Source organism: Crinia signifera, chromosome 11 (assembly GCF_055691185.1).
Source record: "Crinia signifera chromosome 11, ASM5569118v1, whole genome shotgun sequence".
NCBI lineage: Eukaryota > Metazoa > Chordata > Amphibia > Anura > Myobatrachidae > Crinia > Crinia signifera.
Window position 1 is genome coordinate 69,200,546 of NC_139227.1, and position 18,522 is coordinate 69,219,067.

The following is an 18,522-nucleotide window of genomic DNA, read 5'->3' on the forward strand; positions in this document are numbered from 1 at the left end:
CCAGAGGTAGCCAACTCCAGTCCTCGTGAGCTACCAACAGTTCACGGTTTCCAGCTCACCTCACAGGTGCACTCATTACTGACTAACACATTTTAAAAGATCCACAGGTGGAGCTAATTACTACACTTATGATTCTGTGAGGAGACCTGGAAAAACATTAACTGTTGGTAGCTCTCAAGGACTCCAGTTGGCTACCCATGGTAATGGGGGTACTTATGAGTTATCCGGGCGCCCGATTTCTAAATCGGGTCGGATCGGGCACATCGCATGCGATGCGATGCGATGACCCGATTTTTCCATAGGAATCAATGTTAAAATGGACTGAGTCCATTTTAACATGGAATTCAATGGGAAAAAGGGGTCCTTTTCATACCCCTACTATCCAAGTGGGCATGGAGTTGGATATAAACCTGTGGCGAGCGTAGCGAGCCACCGAGCCCGAAGCGTGGCGAGCGTAGCGAGCCCCGCGAGGGGACATAGAATACCGTCCGCTCGCCACGCTTCGCTCGCCACGCTTCGGGCTCGGTGGCTCGCTACGCTCGCCACAGGTTTATATCCAACTCCATGCCCACTTGGATAGTAGGGGTATGAAAAGGACCCCTTTTTCCCATTGAATTCCATGTTAAAATGGACTCAGTCCATTTTAACATTGAGTCCTATGGAAAAATCGGGTCATCGCATCCGATGGTCGCATGCGATGCGATATCGCATCGCATCGCATCTGATTGTATGCCTTAACTTAAGGCATACAATCAAAAAATCGGGCGCCCGGATAACTCATAAGTACCTAATGGGAGGTAATTCCAGGCTTATATGCCTATCAGTGGCGGTTTGGGCCAGGAAGCAGGGTGCCAAATTTTTTTACAGCTCCTTGGAGCGGCCACGACCTCTGGAATGCATAAATTATAGCATTGGTTGCACGCTGCCTATTGCCATGGATGGTCAGCATGCAGCTATACTGCATTGCATGGGAGCACATTGCTGTAGTGCTAGCCTAGTGCCGACTAGTGATGGATGTGGCTCACCAGGGGCGTAGCCTCCACTTTTTCCTGGAGGATATATCTCCCCCTCTGCTCTGCATTTGACTAGCCAGCATGATATATACCTTGAGTAGAAGTCAGGTCCGACCAGTGGTTGGGAACCCTGCTGGGTGACTAAAGATCGCTGCATGCCTGCATCTGTTTCAAGCCTGGCCACACATGATCCCATAAATGATCCCCCCCCCACTTCTTGTATGCCTCTATCCCTATCCTGGTGCACCTCTGCCCTTGCCCGTATGTACCTTTGCCCCACTTTACTGTTTGTGAATGTCACTGTCTGTTTATTTCTCCTCTTCCCATGATTTGCTGTGGAATTTAGTTTTTCAGACTTTGGTAAGTTTTTTTCTTTCTCCTTGCTGCTTTTTGAGTTGCATGAACGCAACTATGGCTCACCAGGGGCGTATCGCCACTTTCAACGAGCTGCTGTTTTTCAATGTTTTGCTCATACTTGCCTACCTGACCCTCTCCATGAGGGAGAAAATGCTCTGTTCCTGGACTTCCCTGGTAATGTATGATTGCCATCACCTGTGGTGAAACACCTTTACCTAGCTCCCCACAGGTGATGGCAATCCTACATTACTAGGGAAGTCCAGGAACAGAGTATATTCTCCCTCATGCAGGGGGTCAGGTAGGCAAGTATGGTTTTGCTGCTTGGCTGATGTGAGCCAGGAAGCAGTGAGGAGGAGATGGCTGTGCGGAGCGGGTGGGCTACGGTTGTGTATCATTGGCTTTCTTTTTGTGTGTAACATAGTTTGGCCAGTATTCAATCACATGGGATCTTGTGGCGGTCCTTCATGCTTCTGTTCTGGCAGCACCACTTTGGGAATGATGTTGCCAGAACTAGGAGGTCCACTTGAGAACGAGGGTAGGTTTCACCAGAGTGGTGGTCGTGGGCAGTGGCTAAATGGGTGTGTAGGGCAATGGGTGAACGACTGCACATCTTGCACCCATTTCTTAAATACTTACCCCTCCGGACTCCCGCATTGGTGGTAGAAGTGTTGCACACAGGGAAAAATGTCCTTGTTCATTTCAGACCTTTGATGGTACATGTGACACTATGGGGGTCTAAGGGATAGGATGTTGGAAGTTACAGTAAAAGACAAACAAGGTGATTTCTGTGTAGTGTGAGTGTATATAACATATCTGCCTTATGGTCTTCGCAAACTATTTACGCTATTATAAATAAAAAATCATAACAAGAACACCCATCAAAACAAGTCACATGTACACTCATTTTATTAAAAGGATTTTTTTTCTGACCAGAATGTTTTTCTCCCCTTTGACAATTCCCTCCCCAAACACCCAGATAGCAGAAACTCTTTAAACACTTGAGCGGTAAAATACTATATTATTTGTGTGATATCACACATACACAACGGTGTGCATACATTTTGGAGCATTTACTGTTCATAAAACAAAACAAAATAAACAGAAACCAAAGCACACTTCACTTATTGCTGTTAACGCGTTTAAGGAACCTCTTACATAATGTCTGGACATTAATGATGGCTGTATCAGTGCACATTAACTATATCCCTGCTATGGTGGGAGGAGTGAAAAGGTTTTGGTGAGGGCCAACAACGTGCCTCTAAGCATGGCAAACCTAGGGTCAGAATATGGAATGTAAAAAGTGCCTCATCTCTAATGGTGGGCCGGCTAAGCGCTGTAAGGATACTTCAGCAGCAAAGCTTCTCCTGCCACTAACTTTATGCTCTTTATGGAAATACTGCTCTCCTCCTTTCGTTCTGGGTTTGAACTTAAAACCACAGTGCAATGGTCTGGTAGTTTCTTCTTGTCTAAAGACACCTCTGTCTCTTTTTTGGGGTCAAAGTTCATAACGGACACAAATCTTTCGTTCTGGTCCCAGCTGCGCTCAAACGCCAGCGACGTATTGGTATGGTCTAGCAATCTGAAGTCGCCGTGTAGAAGTGACCGCTCTTTTCCTCGCAGTTCACTCAGACGTTTGTAGAGACTGAGTATGGAATTCTTATCCAGTTCCTGAGCCTATAGGAAAAAAATAAAGCATCTAAATTAAACAATAAAAAAAAGACAAAACACATTTATCATGCTACAAAGCTGGCATTATAAAGATTCAGGTTTGCAGGCCAGCTTTAGCTATGCACAAAAGATTGTTTTTTTTCCTTTCTGAAACTTGGTTGCTAAGTAGAGCAGAGGTCGTTCTCAGGAACTTGCCCACACTGGATTATCTGAGAACAATAAGGCCGCTGAGTCAGGCGGAGATAAAGTCCTTAGTGCGTGGAATGCTAAAGACAGGCATGCTAAAACTGGTTGGTTAGCAGATTTCAGGGTTATGGGCAAAGAGCACTAATTGCACAGAGATTATAGTAGGTAATAAAAAGTCAGAAAGTCCATGTTGCAAAAATGCAACAATTTTAATCATATACTAGTTTAAATCTGTCTCATATTAAAAATAATAATCAGTTACAAGTATTGGCGACTTCCGCTTTTAATTCTGCATCGTCTTTTGTGGAAATCTGGAGCTAAACCTTGTTGATGTGCCTTTACTCTAATAATCAGGGTGGGCCCACATACTAGAACGATTTTTTTGCCAATTGGCTTATGTCCGACTGATCAGCTGAAAAATTGGCTGATTTTTACCGATAATCGGCCGATATTGGTTGGATGCATGTTCCCGCAGATCTTTTGCTAAATCTTCTGATCTTACATGCTACATCAGAAGATTTAGCAAAAGATCCATAGGAACGCACACGGGATCTTAGGAGATATCTTAGGAGCTAAAGATGTGCGCTTCCTGAAATCCATTTGTCCAGGACGGACAAAAGATTTCAAGGCTAATTTATGCGCACATTTTAGGATCTTTCTAGTGTGTGGGCACCTATACAGCTGTATACACAGCAGTGTATATAAAAGGTCATTCTATTCTTGGGACAGATTCTAGACAGACATAGGTCTGCATTTTACCCATGTTAAAGAACATTTTGCTTCTAACAGAGATTAGAGATACCACTGCTGATTTGTCTGGTCTAGTCACAAGTATGACAGCAAAACTAAAGAGGAAAGGTTCCGGTCCAGCTGGCTTTCTTGTCAGACTTGGTCAAACCCTTATACTAAAGAGATCAAATCGCACAGTGTGTGGGAACCATAACAAAGCTGCATTAGCACAGCCAGGGATATCCTCATATATTGTTAAAGGCGGTCATCGTCCAACCACACCAAGTGCTTTCACATTTCTATTGCTTTGTCCCTTTGAATAGCAGTTATATTTCACTACACTAAAACACAAGCTCACCTTAAATGTGACGTTCTCATTGACATCGAATGCGAGATCTGTTGCACCTTCAGAGAATCCATGGTTTTTGGAACTATCCCACTGCATGTATGGGCCGCTGGAGGTTGCAGGCTGGGGAGCAGAGAAGATGTAAGTGACAGTGTGAGGACTAGACCATGGTGACAGGATCAGTTTTTGGCTATATTCCTGCTTTAGCACAAATCAAACAAGTTCTCGCCTGCGTTGCCATTTTCCAGGTGCCATTAAGGTCAAACGCATTTATAGGAAGATAACTTACCTTACCAGGCAGGTCTTTAAGACCAATCTCATCTCCATACAAAGTTAAAGGTATGCCCTTAACTGTGAAGAGTAGAAGCTGATATACTCGCAGCAACATCTCATCCACCACAGAAGCCATGTGACCAAGACGTGGACTGACCTAAAGGACAAAAATATAAGCGTATCACACATAGATTCAGTAAAACTATTGGCTGCACACTCTATAAATCTATGTATATAAGACAATTAACTTACAAAATGCTTAGATCGAATACAGGTCTTCAAAATACTCCAACACAACAAACATAGGAGTCTAAATAACAATACTGTACATGATACATACTTTTTTTTCCCCATCAGAAAGTTTCTAAGCCTAGGTTTTATTTTTGCTTTTGTATTAGGCCTCATCTAAATGTTAAGGAATTAATTTATCAAATATTCTTGTGATACCAATATTGAAACGAAGTAGTGCTCAACATTCTCAGTTCTCCCCCAAAATATTGTTCATCTCCCAAAAACCCAATGTAATGTAAGTTTTATTACGGATCTGGAAACTTCTAACAATACAACAGACTAGGATGCGGCCCAGTGTCAAAGAATATATGTGACATGCCCGAACCCCCCCAATCAAATGATTTTTCACCTGTTCCCTAATGATTTTTCACCTGTTCCCTAATAAATGTCAGTCTAAACTGACTTTTCTGATGCCAGCAGATCGATGAATTTGGGTCAGGTGCTGAGCAGGCATCGGGACGCCCATAAACCGCTGGGCGTTGCCCTGCTGCCCGCCCCCTTCTCGTGCAAGTGTGAAACCCTGAACATTGGGGACAAGACCAAACTCAGACCCTAATGAATGTGTCTGAATTGACCCCATAGTTATGACAAAGTAAGTTGTTGTTGGGGCTTGGAAAAGGATTTGGTAAAGTACAGAATATGAATGGGAACAGGTGTATTGTTTAGGCCAGGCAGAATCCAGCAAAGAACATGATAGGCTACAATGCGCCATACTTCAGCCCTGTACTTACCGCCCAGAGCATCCTGTCCTGCTCAGTAGCAGGCTCTTGGTACTGCTTGATGCGCTCTCCTAGAGACTTATCATTTGCATTGCTTAGCAAATAGCGGGTGGTTAACATGCCGGGGTCGGTGTTGTTGAGGATGGTCAGTACATTGACGCCATGAGGATCATCAGCTGAGGCAAGCAGCACCCTATTGGAAGAAATGATTGATAAGGGTTACACAGATCACAGACCTCAGTATTGTGTGTGCATTATCTTTTATTATACACACCCGCACATATATTATACAGTACTTTGGATGTGTCCTGTATACTAGATGTTCTGTGTCTCACATACAACTGACATTTGGCAGAACATAGTCAAATATTTTGTTCTCTTATGTGTTTCTTTTTGCCATGTTCTGTACAAGGGGCTGATTCTGGCCTGATGTACTTTGCACATGTGCCCGAACTGTACGCCGCATGCACAGTATGGGTCTGTCGTTTTGGGACTGGGAGGATGCAGCAACTGCCTCTACTTCCCAGAATGACTTTGGTGACGAGCCAAGTATTTCATGGCCTCTCTGTTGGCTCACGGATCACACAGCTGGCCAGTTGTGTCACAGATGATTCAATGTTGCGTCCCAGAATGAAGCTCGAGTCACTAATGCAAGCTGAAGATGTGACAACTCCTACTGCACTACCATATTGGTGCGATCACTGCTGCTTCAATGTAAGTGGTAGCAATAGCACCGCCAACTACTGTACATCTTTATCAGACCCTAGTGTCGGTTAAAGTGTAAGAAAGCACTACACAGTGAAACTGTCATTGTGGACCCACCCCCCGCTACATTACATGTTATCCATGACAGGGATAAGGGTGAATTGCATCATTGGCACCCCATGCAGTGGGGGGATGGGGGTTTACGTGCTACTCATTGAGGGTGCAGTGGCTTGGCTGCTAATCAGGAGACTTGCCAACTTTGTGGGTGGCCGGGAGAGCCTTGTTATTATAGGGAACCTCCCGGCCATTCCGGAAGTGTAGGAAAGTATATGTATTATTTTTGTCCAGAGCAAAAACTCTGGAGAGCTGGCAGGAGGATTCCTCCCCCACCATTTCAACAGATTTGTTAAACTACAGATTTTTCGTTTTTACTTGGTTGCGGTGCAAGTTTTAGATGCATAGTACGTGAGACGGTATGAGATCTGCTAAATAATCACCTTGCTTTCCCTTCTGAGCTGTGGTTAGCAGTAATGTTCCTGAATTCCACAAGGAGTTCATCTGGCTGCAATGTCAGAGAAGGAATGATGAGCTTTCACAATTAAAATAAACTCAATATACAAATGAAAAAGGTAAAGCGCTGAAATATTACTTACATCAAGCAGGTCCTCAATACCATTGAAATAAATTCCTCCAACGCCTAACTCCAACCAAAAGTTCATGGCATCCTAAAGAAAGGAACAGTAGACAATGTTAGGTCATGAACTCATGTGTGGAAATATAATCCATTTACTTTGCTTTACAAATTATTAATTTACTAACAGTTTATTTATAGATTACAATCTATATTCCCCAACACATGTACATATCGGAGCACCCGGAGGAAACCCACGCAAGCATGGGGAGAATATACAAACTCCGCACAGTTAGGGCCATGGTGGGAATAGAACCCATGACCTCAGCGCTGTGAGGCAGTAATGCTAACCATTACACCGTCCGTGCTGCCCACAAATGCATATTTTTTATCAAATCTATCACCGGGGGGGGGGGGGGGGATTTCACTTGTTATATCATGACCAATCTCACATCTAAAGTGACGAAAGGTTGCAGGGTGATATTCAATTGAGGTTTTTATTGCCGTGAGCATGTTAACAGCTAAACCCGACTAAAGTAACTGACACTTTCAGTGGTACTTATGTAGTATCTGGGCGTCCGATTTAGAAATCGGATCGCATCGGATCGCATGCGACCAAATCGTATGCGATGGTCAAGATTTTTCCATAGGATTCAATGTTAAAATGGTCTGAGTCCATTTTAACATAGAATTCAATGGGAAAAAGGGGTCTTTTTCCTTTCCCCACTATCCAAGTGGGCATGGAGTTGGATATAAACCTGTGGCGAGCGTAGCGAGCCACCGAGCCCGAAGCGTGGCGAGCGTAGCGAGCCCCGCGAGGGGACACAGAATACTTTTTAAGAAATATGCGTTCGCTCGCCACGCTTCGGGCTCGGTGGCTCGCTGCGCTCGCCACGCTATATAAAATCAACTCTATGCCCACTTGGATAGTGGGGAAATGAACAGGACCTTCTTAACATTGAATCCTATGCAAAATCGCATCGAATCGCATCGCATCGCATCTGATTGTATGCCTTGAGGTAAGGCATACAATCACAAAATCGGCAGCCCAGATACTACATAAGTACCCTTTCAGTTAGCTACCACCAAGGGGTGCGAGCCGAAATGCTCCCAAACAGAGAAACAATTAAATAGCTCTACTCTGCGCCATCTGCTGGCTGAGGATTTAATTCTCCCTTCATATCTATTGTTATAGGACAGGCATGTCCAAACTATGGCCCTCCAGCTGTTGTGAAACTACATGTCCCATCATGCATTGCCACAGTTTTGCTATTAGGGAATGATAAAATTTTGGCAAGGCATGCTGGGATGTGTAGTTTCACAACAGCTGGAGAGTCACAGTTTGGACATGCCTGTTATAGGAGAACTGATTGCAAAATAACCTGATTGCAAAATAACTTTTTTTTTTTTTCAAGAAGTACAGATAAATAATAATCCTCACTTTTATTTGGCTTGTCAGCTCACTGTCAGGTGCAGTCGTGTCCTTGCCAAACCAGACGTCTTCTCCGCGGTAGTTTGGAGTGAGATCTAAAATGATCTGAATGCCTGAAAAAGAAACACAAGTCAGGGTGTTTGTTTTATTCTGAAATGAAGCATTGAAATAAATGTACATAATGTCATTTAAAGTGTATCCATCTATACATACACAGCAGTCAGTAATTTATTGGCTAGCTGGCAAAAAAAAAAAAAAAAATGTAATCACTACTTTCAAGTGGTAAGAACATCGCTCAGATCCCAAAGAATAAGTAAACAGTTCATTTAATAATATGGTGCTAAGAATAATCAGGGTACTCACTCTTCTTGCGAGCTGCTTCTAAAAGAGCCTTGAAATTCTCTATTGTCCCGTATTCTAGGTCAATTTCCTTGAGCTTAGTTTCTGAAAGGTTGTTTGCTGAAGTGACATGCAGGGGTCCGATCACCAGACCCTTGACTTTCAGGGTGCTGAGGGAATCCAGTCTTTTTTCTATTCCTAAACAAAATAAGATAGAATATGCAAGTATGAGCACAACATGGTTACACTTCTGTTCTGCTCCCCAACCCCCAAATGCACACAAACCGTCAAACACATTTCTAGCTGAGGGATTTTGCATGGCTGTGAAATATTTTACATTTAACAAACCACAATGAAAAACAAATATTCAAGTGCAGCCATTATAAGACCACTTTTTTACTGAGGTATTTTCTTAGGACCTAAAAAGAAAAGGCTATATTTAAGTAAAAAGCTGTGCAGACCATAGCAACCAATCTGAATTTACCTATTCCTTTACTGCAGTCAGAATCTGATTGGTTGCTATGGGGAACACCGTCAACTGTCAGGAGCCATACCTCCCAACTGTCACGATTACAGCGGGACAGTCCCGATTTTCGGGTCCTGTCCCGCTGTCCCACCCGCGGCAGGCATTGTCCCGCTGCGGGGGGTGGCAGTTGGGAGACCCCCCAATCTAATAGAATAGACGCTGTGCGCATAGCGTCTATTCTCGTATGAAAATGAGGTTGCGGCTAATTAGCATAAACCTCACCCTCATTTGCATACGCCCCACCCCCTTTCCAGGCGCTCATCAGCACAGAAGTTGGGAGGTATGCAGGAGCCCATTTATCAATTATCGCATTTACAATGCGTTCTGGGAGGAATATCACACCGCCCATGATCGCATTGTAAAATGCGATATTAGCACTGGGATGGTTCATCCCATAAGCGCAGGGACAGTGCTTGCCCGTCCCTGTGATGCACTCAGCCGGAAGTCGGGGGGGGTTAGCGCTGACCCCCCACCGACCCCACTGCCCCGGCAGCAGTGAGATCCGGTAGCCCATAGGCTACAATGGGCTATCGCCATCCCAGAATGGCAATAGCCCAGGGATGCGAAGCTGGCTGCCCGATGTTGATACATCGAGCAACTTCGCATCCCCCATAGAAACCTATAGGGGGAGGCGGCCGGCGGCAAAGCAGGTGGGATCAAAGCAGGGATCGGAGATTCCTGCGGCGGACCCCTTTGGTACATTCGGGGGATAGTTTATATTTGCGGCTAACCCCCGAAAACGGTTGTTTTCGGGGATTTACCCCCAAATTTTGTTTGATAAATGTGGCCCTAATACCGTAAATCTACCCCTATAACTATAATGAAAACACGCATTGGATTTCAACCTCTTATATAATAGACAAAAACAAGTCTGCGTGGAAAATCTAATTAAAACTAAAAAAAAAAAACTTGGGCTTTTTTATTTTACGTTATTCTAAACATGCATTTTTACCACTTATGTATTATTGGGCGAGTGTTTCATCATCTCAATTCACAGCATAAAAAAAATCCACTCAACTGTAACTGCCTATATATAACTTCCTGCCTGGCATCTAAAAGCGAAATACAAGAATATATATGTTCTATAGATATTATGCATGTAACTCCACATAGATTCTTGGCTGAGGTTTAAGGGATTTTCACACAACAAGATATACAAAAGAGCTGATGTAATCAAAGCGGAGACCAGCTCAGACTGGTATAGAACAGCTTCCTGTGTGATGCCGGCTCTTCTGATGCAATCCTGTCATGCTGCTGTGTCATTCATAGATCAGCACTCACAGCTCTACACTACAACAGTTTTATGTACTACTAGAAGAAATAGTGGGTAAATGTAATAAAATGAAGCTGGCCTACTGTATATAGACTTTAGAAAACAAGTGGATGAGCTTATCTGCACCAGATTGGACTGGCTGATATATATTTAAAAAAAAGCCTGCATAATTTACTTAAAAGCTCATACAGTACACACCACTTTGCCCACATTTCCTATTGAATTAGAACTCCCCTTCTGATACTTACCAGCAATGTCACCAATTCCGTTGTTGTCAGAGTCTTGGAAGTTTTTAGGGTCTCCAAGCTGATAAAGAGGTCCCTTGTTCCACCACTCCATTGGAGGCAACGGACGACAGCGAGGGGCTTGGACAATGATGACCACAGCTCCTGCAAGCATGCCTGCCCAGCCTAACCAAAAGAGGACAAGCAGGGCCCAGCGGACTCTCACCCACCCTGGGGTGCCTGCCACCTTCAGCAGCTCTTCTTTGGACAGTCCGGTGAATTTCTGAGGCCGGGAGCCAATTTCATCATCTTCATCCTCCAGCTTTACTTTAACAACACCATTCTTCTCACCCACAACTGGAGGGTCCTCTGCCCCAGCAGCCATAGGCTGCTTCTCTGGGTCAATTTCATTCAACTCAACGTCTTTCATATCTAGAGCTGTATCTTGCGTCATGTCTAAAAGAAGACAGCAAATAAATAGTTAAAATGGACACAAAATAATAAGTGCTATTATACATTATTTTTAACTAATACAGTAATGCCACCACAATAAGAATGATCTAGGTTTTTATAAACAATATATAAATTATATCTGAATAATGAAGCTGTCAGTACTGTAAAAAGTCTAACATGTAAACCTATATGTGCATTTCTGTCTGTTCTAAGATTATAGAGAACACAGCTACAGCCGTCTCACCAGTCTTTGTGTAGGAGGAACTGCAGTCACACAGCGTTTGCTAGCTCAGTCTGTATGCCAGGGACTGTTAAATAGATCCTGTGTCCCTCCCCTTAGCACAGAGACTGCCTCCTTATTCTCTTAAGGGGGAACCTGTAAGGTCACTTGTTGTGCAGTGCAAGGAAAGGAGAAAAGGTTCCGCATACACAACACTACTGATTATTAAGAGAATTGACTATTGTTTTTTGTTCTATTTATCACTCAGGATTAGTTTTACCAAATTGTATGTGGACAAGGTAATTGCCCTGATATGTAAAGCATACAGGATGTATACTTTGTTTTCACCATTTTACAAAACAATGCAAATTACGGCAGTGGTTTTCCATACAGTTAATTAAATGAATGGATTGTGGTTCTGGGAAAAGCGTTCTAGCATTATTCATTGATTAAAGAAAAAAAAAAAAAAAAAGTACAGTATAGTGCTTGCAATGCCTTTGTGCCTGTGTTACCAAGTAATTCTGTCTGCTGGAAAATCAATGCTCTATTTATTTATCATTTATTAACAGTTTCTTATATATATATTTATTTAGTTTCTTATATATAGCAGCAGATTCCGTTGCGCTTTACAGTAGTAAACAGTGATAAAACAAACTGGGTAACAGACTTGGGGGTTAGAGGGCCCTGCTGCAAGCCTACAATCTAGCGCAGTGATTTTCAACCTTTTTACCTTGCGGCACACTAAATAGGACTTTAAAATTGCCAAGGCACACCATGAGATCCCCACGGGGCAAAACACATTGGCCATCACAGGAAAAAAACAAACCTATTGGCCCCCACATTGGCCCCCACATTAAAAACAATCACACTGATCCCCACAGGTAACAAAAATAAAATACATTGGCCCTTTACATGAAAAGAAGAGACCAGTAAATAACATTTGAACTGGTGGTGGCTGTAAATGGGTTTGGGCATCTCTAGATCTAGGGGCACACTTGAGAACAGCTCAAGGCACACTAGTGTGCCACGGCACACTGGTTGAAAAACACTGATCTAGCGCATACATATTCCGCAGCAATTTACAGAGGATATTTGAACATTCACATCAGTCCCTGCCCCAGTGGAACTTACAATCTATATTCCCTACCACATGTACACGCACACACAGACATTCTAGGGTTAATTTTGTTGGGAGACAATTAGCCTACCAGTATATTTTCGGATTGTGGGAGGAAACCGTAGTGGCTGGAGGAAACCCACGCAAGTACAGGGAGAATATACAGACTCCACAGGGAGCCCGCTTCATTTCGCCACGAGTCTTGCTGCTTCTGCGGCCGCATACACGATCCCCTTGCTCCAAAACCAGAGCGAGAGGGGGGGGGGGGTGTCAGTTAAATCAGCTCGGGGTCAGCTCGCTGTCACAGCTCGCTCCCGGGCACTGAATATACCCCAGAGACGCAGGTAATGCAGATGTTCCCAAAGTTCAGTGATTATTTATTCAGTACTGTACAGCAGCAAAATATACTTAAAAACCCCTACAGCATATACATTACCTACCCTGAGTGTGCGCACAAAAAATTGCCCCTTTCGCTGATATCAAAACTTGAAAGGCAAAGCAATTCTGGGTCATGTCTCATGGGCACGTTTATGGAATTGGCTCAGCCATGTTACTACATGTGAGCAATGTTCTCAGCGGGGCAAGCCTCCCTGAATCCCCCTAGCCTCCCACAATTCCCACTCGGCGGGGGGGTCCGTGGGGACCCGATGACGCAAAACGCGTCATTGTGACCCCACCCTCTGCAATGCCTGAAATACCGGCATTGCAATGCCAGGGCGTGACCATGATGAGGAGTTTGCAGTGGCCACGCCCCCATATACAGCACCCACCTCAGGCCTTCATGACGTCGGAGGCTCTCACTTTCACCGGCAACGTGCCAGTGTAGACACAAGCATTAGGTCAACAAGCAAAAGGTCGACATGGACACCATCAAAGGGTACCGCTGCAGTCTCCATGCTTTGGGCACGGTGCCTTGCTGCACTTGGCCCACTATTATATTCTCCCTTAGATTATGCTTTGACACTGGTGGTAAGCGGTGCTATACAGCTGAGGTTACTAATCCACTTTTCACCTAATGTTAAACTGAGTAAAGTCAAATCTTCAGCAAAAATGCAGGCATTTGATTTTTAATTCCTCTACCTAAATAGGCCCCATAGTAAGCTGCAAGGTACCTTTCTCCATTACCCTGTGAGTAAGCCCTCAGGGATTAGTCCAGGAATTCTCTACTAACAAGAAAAGCAAGGCTCACACCCTGAAGGAAGATACACATCTGCGCTTGTTTGTTTCAGATTTACTCCATTTTTGAGCAGTAATTATGTAGCAGGGACAATGCAGACCACACAATCATCAGAAGCAAAACCTTACTCACCTAGAGCAGTGGTTCTCAACTCCAACCTTTAAGCACCCCCAACAGAATCTGCTTTGAGTATTTCTGTGTTCAGAAGCAGGTGGGAGAATTACTGGCTCAGCAAAAATAGATGAACTCATCTGTGTATGATTAAACACACAAACATGACCTATCGGGAAATGTGTGGACTAGAGCTGAGAACTGCTAACCAGTAGAACAAAGTTGTGCTTGCTAAGTGCTGCCAAGATTATTGAACATTTTGTTTGGAATGTAGACATGAAAGACATGTTTACCGTGAACAGGACCATGTTACCACTTACAACTTTCCCCAGGTTGCAGGGCTGATGGAGGATGTTGCCAGCAACCCACAGGGAGGGCCCGGGAGTTCCGTTGCATATTCCACCCCCCAGCCAATAGTCAACCGCCACCTTCATTTAACAGCGGCGGGCCGTGGGTCGCCTGCTGCTGCAGCCACCCGCATACTGTCTGCCCATCACCATTTAATAGCGTCTGACCGCGGGTCGCCCACTGCAGCAACCCACCGTTCACCACCGCCAGCCTTCTTAATTTCCCTGGCCGCCAGGTGCCCGGCACTCAGAGGAGGGAGGCCTGACTATTTTATCAGTCCCGGGCCCCGCAAATTCTGATGTCCACTTAAATAATGTACTCAATATGTAGCTACGATACATAACGTGTATTGTGTACATCACCCAGCTTAAGAACCACCAATTTTTCAGTCTGCAACGTGACATACGTTTCTTATACCTACCGATATAAGAAACATAGAATTTCACATTAGACCAGAACCACTTGGCCCATCAGAGTACCTATTAGTAACATCCAGGAAATATCAGAGAAGTAACCTTTGAGAGTCCTTCGAAAGCTGGCCATACACCAGAATAATTTCAGGCCCGAACGCACAATTTTGACAGGTCGTGGGAAGCATTGTGGTTTTTTTGGTGCATATCATGAGGTTTTTAGGAACGACGCATGGTCCCGCAGGTCGATCCTCAGATCATATGTGCTGCACATATGATCAGTCACGATTGAGTGCAAATCCTAATTGGGTTTTTGCACCTCCGATCAGTCGCTCGTTGGATGGTACGACCTCTGCAATTTGACTGGGTGTTTTCCTGGACACTGTGATGCATACGATCAATCGTGAGACGATCAATGTGGCACCTGGAGTGTATGATGCATCGTTTTGCATATCATGTGTCACAAATGCACCAAATTGGGATTCCAAGACTTCTGGGGAGTTCAAGGAAAATCATGACACAATCAGGATCGTAAGCTGGTCGTTCTAATGTATGGCCACCTTAAGATTCTGATACTGCACATACACTCACTGAGATACTGCAGAAGAGGATTTGTAAGATTGCCCTCTTTTCCAATAATACCTCCATAAACAAAGTGAAATACTGTAGTTGGTGTTAACCAATGGGTCCAAATTCCAATGCTTTTTGGCCTTTGGTACATCGGAGTTAGTCTTAAGCCCCATATACATTACACAACCACCGCTGATGCTGATATTGGGGCAGCGGGATGCCGGCATCAGCAAGTGAATACACTCTGCCTGATACCAGCGCGGAGGGAGCGACGGGGAGAGCGGAGGCCATGCTGTAGCCATGATAGACTGTACACACAGCACGATGCATCGATATTTCAATATTTCAGACAGCGGCTTTGTAGCAGAGCGAACGCAATATATCTGTGAAAGAAAACCAGGTACTCTTTACCTAGAAGGGCGCCCGTCGCGGGCATCGCGGGTACATTTATGTCTGGCCGCGACGCGACCGACGCGATGCCCGCGATTTCCCATTGAAACCCATGTTAAACATGGAAATCGTGTCGGTCGCGTCGCGGCCGGCCATAAATGTACCCGCGATGCCCGCGACGCGATGCTCCCGATTTCCCATAGGAATCAATGTTAAAAGGCGCGATGGACCCGATTTTACTGTTAAATGGCTCAATGGACCCGATTTGGCCATAGAAATCAATGTTAAATGGGCCACAGAGCCCATTAACCCTTAAATGTCCCCCCCAATTTTTAACGCCACCCCACGATCCACGCGAACCCGAAGCGTGGCGAGCGCAGCAAGCCCGCGAGGGGCGGCGGTACGCGTCCTCCGACCTTTTCATGCCCTACTATCCACTAGGGCGTGGAGTGAGAATATAATAGTGTGGCGAGCGCAGCGAGCCCCGCGAGGGGACGCGGATACCTTCACAGGTAGACGCGTCCCCTCGCGGGCTTCACAGGTGTCGGCGTCGCCACGGACACCTGTGAAGCCCGCAAGGGGACGCGTATAACTGTGAAGGTATCCGCGTCCCCTCGCCACGCTTCGGGCTCGGTGGCTCGCCACACTACTATATTCTCACTCCACGCCCTAGTGGATAGTAGGGCATGAAAAGGTCGGAGGACGCGTACCGCTGCGCTCGCCACGCTTCGGGTTTGCGTGGATCGTGGGGTGGCGTTAAAAATTGGGGGGGACATTTAAGGGTTAATTGTGCTTATTTGGGCTCTGTGGCCCATTTAACATTGATTCCTAGGGCCAAATCGGGTCCATTGAGGCATTTAACAGTCAAATCGCGGTCAATCAGCCTTTTTAACATTGTTCCCTATGGGAAAATCGCGGTCATCGCGGCCATCCCGATTTACCCGCGATGCCTGCGATGACCGCGATTTTTACCCCCGACGACCGCGATTTCAATCGCTGGCGCCCTTCTAGGTAAAGAGTACCGAAAACCATTCAGATATATTGCTCGTACACACTGGCCGATGGTGCATTTATATATCTTCCTTTAATCGAACAGCCGATATATGAGCCAGTGTGTACACACCTTAATTAAAAGATTGGGTAAAACGAGATTGGGTCAGGCTTGTAGTAGTAGTGAGTATCCCTGTCTGGGGAATGGAGCATTTATAACCTCCCTATATGGCCAGGGATGGGGTAAAAAAACATAATAGGCCATACAAGATGCAGGCTATAATCCCTGCGTCCCACTCCCTATATCCCCGGTGACAGCAGTCACAGACCACACTTAGGAAATGGATGTGTACTACAAGCTCCATAGTAGTTAGGTTTGCTGCAGGAAGAGGATCTGGGTTTTACCCAATACCTTAAAAAGGGGCTGGATAAATGACTGCCCCACAATCCAGTTTATGCAACATTAAGATTTTCCATGTAGTCAATGCTGCGGTCTGGAGTCTGGACATACAGTATCACATGAGTAGTTCTGGGTATCTGAGAACATAGCTGAGCAGGATATGTTGCAATCAGTGCTGCAGCAGTGATTTCAGCAGATCCTTACATCAACAAGGTTTCCTCTGTGACTACAGCAGCGAGCCTGCCAGGAAGACTGTAAACACGTTCCTGGGATTGCTGGGCCTGGGCCGTCTATAATAAGGCGGGAGAGGAACAGGTCACGGACAGGTCGCTGTTTACCGATGAAGTTGGGAATTCTTAATTTAATATGGAGACACGTAGAATTCTGCCCAGCTGAAATATGGGGTAACAGAGGATGATATAATGTGCCCCCAGCAGGAGGAGGAAAGCTTATGCTTAGTCATTGCTTGCAGAAGGGGCTCATAACGCTGCTGCCCAGCGTGGGCGTCCCCCTCATGCTCTGTCCTGTGTGCAAGGTGCAGCGATGTATAGCCTGCAGGTCACGGACACTGGTCCCTGACTCCCGCTTGCTGCGATCACTCCGCATTAAAGAGCAGAGAGAGGGCTGAATTGTGAGCAAGCAGCATGAGTAGATGGTGGGGGGAGGAGAGGGATCATGCCTTACACAGGCTGGAAATACCGGCGCTGTTCCCGCTGTGCCCTACGCCGGACGGACATCCTGCAATTCATAGCAGAGTAGATGTATTAACACACCCTGCTTCCCAGCGGCGGCGATGCCTTCCTGGGATTCATAAATAGGCTGGCAGCTGGCTGGAATGTGCGGGTGCAGTCACAAATAATAGCTAGCGCAGCGGGCCCAGCATGCACCGCGACGGCCGAATGCGACATGTGGCGGTGACTGCAGGAAAGCAGCGTGCGACCGCCATTACCCCCGCTACACCCAGCACAGCACCACGCCTACCCTACACCCTCCCTGTTTCTCTCACGGAAAGCTCTTGCAACTAGCACACAGTCAGTGCACAAAATGGCCGCGGCTTCCGCACGAAATGGCGGCATAGCGCGTGCTGTAATCCAGCAACATTATCCTGATCGATCGGTGAGCCCCAGCTTCTGCCGATGTTACATTGCTGTTCAAAATCAAATCCGGATACAAAACCGCATTGTACAGAAATATTATGATATACCTGTGTGCTCCCTCCAACCCATGTGTCCTCTCCTCCTGGGGCACTGCACTATACGCATGTGACCTATTTAAACTGGGGGCAGACGATGGATCAGTAAGGGGAGGGGTTTTTCCAGACAGCTATCGATCAAGTCTATATAGATAAATAGACACACACACTGCACAGTCGTGCTCATATAAGGAATAAAGGGAATTCTCCCATAGGGAATGGTTATAGGCTGCATCTATACATTGGCCCATATTCTGGTTCACTCGCAAAGGCAAATTCCTAGGGATGGCCATCGACTATAGATGTTCCCAAAACATCGATGGTTGGGACCGAGTGCTTGATGTTTTGGGCATTGATAGTGGATGGTCGAATAGTGTTATGCCATCGATGGATGGCTTCCGATGGTAAAAGTTGTGGGGCGCATACGCACTG

General features: G+C 45.5%; 1 protein-coding gene across 5 annotated transcripts; it reads right to left on the bottom strand.

The window, feature by feature from the left end:
- Positions 1 to 2,258: 2,258 nt before the first annotated feature.
- Positions 2,259 to 18,185, bottom strand: SLC3A2 (solute carrier family 3 member 2). 5 transcript variants are annotated; one of them, XM_083165389.1, is made up of 10 exons: positions 18,103 to 18,185; positions 10,737 to 11,168; positions 8,714 to 8,887; positions 8,360 to 8,463; positions 6,941 to 7,012; positions 6,785 to 6,849; positions 5,595 to 5,775; positions 4,589 to 4,729; positions 4,312 to 4,422; positions 2,259 to 3,044 (listed from the first exon to the last, which is right to left on the bottom strand). In XM_083165389.1, the coding sequence occupies exons 1-10, from the start codon at positions 18,158 to 18,160 to the stop codon at positions 2,697 to 2,699; spliced, it is 1,686 nt and encodes a 561-aa protein (XP_083021515.1). In that variant the 5' UTR covers positions 18,161 to 18,185; the 3' UTR covers positions 2,259 to 2,696. The 5 variants fall into 5 exon arrangements, with proteins under 5 accessions (XP_083021515.1, XP_083021519.1, XP_083021518.1 ...); XM_083165393.1 differs by lacking the exon at positions 18,103 to 18,185 and adding an exon at positions 17,672 to 17,696; XM_083165392.1 differs by lacking the exon at positions 18,103 to 18,185 and adding an exon at positions 17,583 to 17,606.
- Between the last annotated feature and the right edge of the window lie 337 nt (positions 18,186 to 18,522).